The sequence below is a fragment of the Oncorhynchus keta genome, chromosome 1 (assembly GCF_023373465.1).
Source record: "Oncorhynchus keta strain PuntledgeMale-10-30-2019 chromosome 1, Oket_V2, whole genome shotgun sequence".
Lineage (NCBI taxonomy): Eukaryota > Metazoa > Chordata > Actinopteri > Salmoniformes > Salmonidae > Oncorhynchus > Oncorhynchus keta.
The window spans coordinates 57,368,332-57,373,359 of record NC_068421.1 but is presented as its reverse complement, the minus strand read 5'-3'; the positions used below and the strand labels follow the sequence as shown (position 1 = coordinate 57,373,359).

At 41.1% G+C, this 5,028-nt stretch overlaps 1 protein-coding gene across 5 annotated transcripts; it reads left to right on the top strand.

Annotated features, from left to right (window-relative positions):
- Positions 1–424: 424 nt before the first annotated feature.
- Positions 425–4,050, top strand: LOC118388938 (C-C motif chemokine 25-like). 5 transcript variants are annotated; one of them, XM_035778569.2, is made up of 5 exons: positions 425–477; positions 1,003–1,091; positions 1,809–1,926; positions 2,223–2,304; positions 2,399–4,050. In XM_035778569.2, the coding sequence occupies exons 2-5, from the start codon at positions 1,028–1,030 to the stop codon at positions 2,420–2,422; spliced, it is 288 nt and encodes a 95-aa protein (XP_035634462.1). In that variant the 5' UTR covers positions 425–477; positions 1,003–1,027; the 3' UTR covers positions 2,423–4,050. The 5 variants fall into 5 exon arrangements, with proteins under 5 accessions (XP_035634462.1, XP_035634454.1, XP_035634490.1 ...); XM_035778561.2 differs by having other exon boundaries at positions 460–520; XM_035778597.2 differs by lacking the exon at positions 425–477 and adding an exon at positions 479–520 and having other exon boundaries at positions 1,006–1,091.
- The last annotated feature ends 978 nt before the right edge of the window (positions 4,051–5,028 follow it).

Sequence of the window (5,028 nt, the reverse complement as noted above, 5' to 3'; positions counted from 1 at the left end):
CAGGCATCGGATCTTACATAAACACACAGGCTGGTATTCAATCAATTGCAGACAGTGGATTTCCAGACAGTGCTTTCATTGCTGTTGTACAAAATATATTTAAGGAGGAGTCTGTGTGTGGTCCGTATTTTCTTGGTTCAAAAGATGTAGTTGATTTTAACAGTTGGTTAAATGACTAAAACAAGTTCAGAACATGTATACTGAGTGCTGGCCTGGCTCCCTGAAAGCCCTCCTGAGAAGGGAACAGTTCCACAGTTTGTCACTCATCTTTCACTGGACTGAGCGAAGAAAAACTGTGATTGTGAATCTTGTTCAAATTGTACCTCTTCTCAGCAATTGTAAAACATACTGTGGTTGTCATGCCAGAGGAGGTGTGGCTGATTGAGGTAACAGGGTTGGTGGAGAGGTGAAGGTATCATATAGCAGCTATAAAACAGCCAAGGGAACTCAACGAGGACATTTCTTCTGAGAGACTTTGTAAGTTTTGAGGAGCTTATTTGCGGCATGTTCTGCATTGTTGGTGGGTTTAGGCTTTTGTGTTGAGAGGTTGTCAGGACTGTTTATATGTTGACCTTTTGCGTGTTTATATCCTTGCCGAATGCTGAATTCATACTTCACTAGCTTTTGGATTAATGCTGTAAACATTCTGTACTTTTGCATTTCTAACTAATAAAAGACACAAGTTTATACAGCTGGCTCGAGAGACGGAGTTTGGCTTTATCTGATTGGTTGTTGATTTATTAGAACACGGTCAGAGTTTCAGCCAAACAAATGATAGCTGGAGAAAACAGCTGAAGACATCTGGATCTGGTTGTCTGTTACCAAGAAGGACGTGTTTGTAATCAAGGGGTCAGTGTGGGGGTCTAGTATTGGGGTCTAGAATGGGAACATACGGGTATTATAGACAGGGTGGTCTCAATACAAAACATCACGTTGATGATGTGGAGGAGGTATTAAAAAGAGGAAGCTTCCCTTGCTTTACATTCTGTCCTGTTCTTGTAGCAGACCCCACAGCAGCAGTGACACCATGAGGTTCCAGGCTCTGTTCTTTCTCCTGCTCCTGACATGCATGTATCTCACTCTGGCTCAAGGTAGGCACCATTAAACAATCTAAGGAACGGTATTCATATTCTGTAGATTCATTATTATGAAGTTTATGTTCACTGAAATTGGTGTAACAGTGTAAAGCAAGCCTTTCATATGTTTTGGTTCATTCTCAGTACTTCTTGTAATTTACTTCTTGTTGAAAATAAATCTACTGTGCATAGCCTATACTCCACATTTGTACACTTAATGCATTGTTGTGCCTGGAGACCTCCTTGTGCCTCTGGAATGGAGAAAAGTTGTTCTATGTCGTTTTTTTACAAGCTTCCAATGGTCCATACTTTGTCCAGAAGAGGAATATTTTGCCACTCAAAATAATGTAGATAATTATTTATGGGAAAATGTTAGACTGATGTGTTGGGATATGTCTGTCTCCCCCTCCTTTCAAAACATTGTCTCAAATGGCCTCGAACCAGATTTCACAACTCTTTGACTTTGACGGTGGTTTACACAGCTCATATGCAACTTCAAGCAGCTTAAACATGAAGTCCCTTTGATGTCTCTCTTGCGTACATCTGCAATACCTTAACTCATAATTCTTTCTCAAAGTACAGAAACTACTCGTTACACTAGGTTGCTATTACAATTGCACAATTCAAACCTTTTGCTCCTGAAATATCCCTACATGACAGTATGTCATGGGTCAGCACAATAAGAGTATAGAGAAGATTGTAACCTTTTAACCTCCTCATGCTTGTTGTTAGGGTCGTATGAGAACTGCTGCCTGAGGCATGTTACTGGCCTGAAGAAGAGTACCAAGAGGAATGTTGTAAGCTACAGGATACAGGAAACAGATGGAGGCTGCAACATCAAGGCCGTTGTGTGAGTGTGTTGCAACATGTCCTCACCTTCTGTCAGCCTGCCTTTTAGCACAATTAAGTGTCCAGATAAAAACAAAGCCACGCATAACAGTCAATCATTGTGACACTGGTAGGAAAATGTCCTCAAGTCATGTGTCAAGAGGACTTGTTGAAAAGAGAAATATGAAATTGTTTGTTTTCCATTTTTTCTCCTCATAGAATATGAATCTAAAAATCAATATTGGCAATGAGAGTCTAATGAAAAAAATCATATTTATATATACTGTATATCTCCCACAATGTGTCTAATATCCATAGGTTCATACTGAAGAAAGGGAAGACTGTTTGTGCCAATCCCAGCCACAAATGGGTACAGCATCTGAGGACTGTGGTCGATAAGGTACTACTCTCACTCTTATAACTACATTATTTTGTCAATTCATGTATGTTTGACAAGTTTCCAGTATCTAATTATGGCCTTTTCTCATCCATAGACTCAAGGGAATGAGGGGATGTAGTTGATCAGTTGCTTCGTTTGAGGATCTTTCAACCAGTGTATGCCAATTTCCAAAAATAAGACAGTCATATCATCCTGTAACTAGAATGTGAACTTCATCATTATATTACTCATTATATTACAGTTTGGCTTAATGAGTTTATATTACATGCTTTTGGGAGGATACCTGAGATTCCATGGTTTAGATGGCTGTTAGCATGAGGTGACTAACCGTGCCTGCTTGTAATGTGCCACGGCAGCTTAGCATTATTGTGTGTGAGGGGCGGAGGGGATGGAGTGGGGGGGGGTTATTCACTATCCTCAATGGAAATCCCCCAAAAGTCCTCACAAGGATAGTCAATTAAGGGACATTTTCCCTCATGGGGACATTTCCCACATCCCCATGAGGACAAAGGCTATTTTAAGCTTAGGGGTTAGGTGTAGGTTCAGGGTTAGGGTTAGGGTTCAGGTTAGAGGTTAGGGAAAATAAGATTTTGAATGGAAATCCATTTTTGGTGGGGGGTGGGGCAGAATGCATTGAAAAGCAAGCTACAATTACTATTTTGTTAAACCTTGAGACACTACATGACCAAAAGTATGTGTACACCTGCTCTAGTCAAACATCTCATTCCAAAATCATAGCATTAATATGGAGTTGGTCCGCCCTTTGCTGCTACGACAGCCTCCACTCTCCTAGGAAGGCTTTCCACTTTATGTTGGAACCTTGCTGCGGGGACTTGCTTCCATTCAGCCACAAGAACAAATGTGAGGTTGGCATTGATGATGGGCGATTAGGCCTGGCTTACAGTCGATGTTCCAATTCATCCCAAAGGTGTTCAATGGGGTTGAGGTCAGGGCTCTGTGTATGCCAGTCAAGTTAAGATTTCCCTTCACTGGGACTAAGGGGCCTAGCCCGAACCATGAATAACAGCCCCAGACCATTATTCCTCCTCCACCAAACTTTACAGTTGGCACTATGCATTGGGACAAGTAGGGTTTTCCTGGCATCCGCCAAACCAAGATTCATCCGTCGGACTGCCAGATGGTGAAGCGTGATTCATCACTCCAGAGAGTGCGTTTCCAAAGCTCCAGTCAAATGGCGGTGAGCTTTACACCACTCCAGCTGCTTAGCATTGCGCATGGTGATCTTAGGCTTGTGTGCCAGAGGCAGTTTGGAACTCAGTAGTGAGTGGTGTAACCGAGAACAGACAATTTTTAAGCGCTGAGTGCTTCGCATTCTGTGAGCTTGTGTGGCCTACCCCTTTACTGCTGAGACGTTTTTGCTCCTAGATGTTTCCACTTCACAATAACAGCACTTAAATTTGCCCGGGGTAGCTCAAGTAGGGCAGAAATTTCCCGAACTGACTTGTTGGAAAGGTGGCATTCTATGACGGTGCCATGTTGAAAGTCACTGAGCTCTTCAGTAAGGCCATTCTACTGCCAATGTTTGTCTTTGGAGATTGCATGGCTGGGTGCTCGATTTTATACACCTGTCAGCAACAGGTGTGGTTGAAATAGACAAATCCACTTTGAAAGGGTGTCCACATACTTTTGTATATATAGTATATTTTTCTATCAGTACTATGTGTTAAAAGCAATATTTGTATAACTTCACTTTTGTAATAAAGCAAAAAATGATAACAAAATGTTTATTAGCCTCATACATATTTATGTGTTTATTCATTCAGGATTTGTTCACCTGTCTATATCAATAATCTCCCCTTCATACTTTTAATTTGTATGATTCTAAGGACAGCTTACTGCACACTACCTGTACTTGAACTCTTTATACACACTTCATTGTGAAAAGAAAATAGACAATTGCTTCACGCCTCAAATCGTTAGCCCGTCTTATTGCCTACAGCATTAACCTACATGAGTTCTTTGAAGCTTAGCAGTTGTAATGCCACATACTTACCTGAAATGTGATATGATGGACAGAGAATCAATGACAGTTTATACATGCTCATTCTTGCTCCAGTTTCCATGTTACAATGAGTGTGATGCCCCGGGAGAAACGTCTTTAGTAACTCCAAGGCTCCAATATACTGCGGGGGGACTCGGTTCCCATGGGAAGATGTATGATTACACGGTGACGAATAAATACAGTACATTTAGTTTGAAAGCACACCAACTACTTTCCCAGGGCAGGGCAAATCAAATCAAAGTTTATTGGTTGCGTATACAGATTTGCAGATGTTTTCGCAAGTGCAGCGAAATGCTTGTGTTTCTAGCTCTTAAAGTGCCATAATACCTATCTACAAAACAATACACACATAATCCAAAAATAAATTAAGAAATATCAGAACGAGCCATTTCAGAGTCCGGAATATAAATATATATTATTAACTGTGTGGTTCAAGCCCTGAATGCTGATTGGCTGAAACATTTATTTTTACTACTCTAATTACGTTGGTAACCAGTTTATGATAGCAATAAGGCACCTCAGGGTTCTGTGAAATATGGCCAATATACCACGGTTAAGGGCTGTGTCCTAGTGCTCTGCGCTGCGTCGTGCCTAAGAACAGCTCTTAGCCGTGGTATATTGGCCATATGCAAGAGAGACATGTATGCAAGAGAGACATCAAAGGGACTTTAAGCTGCTTGAAGTTGCATATGAGCTATGTA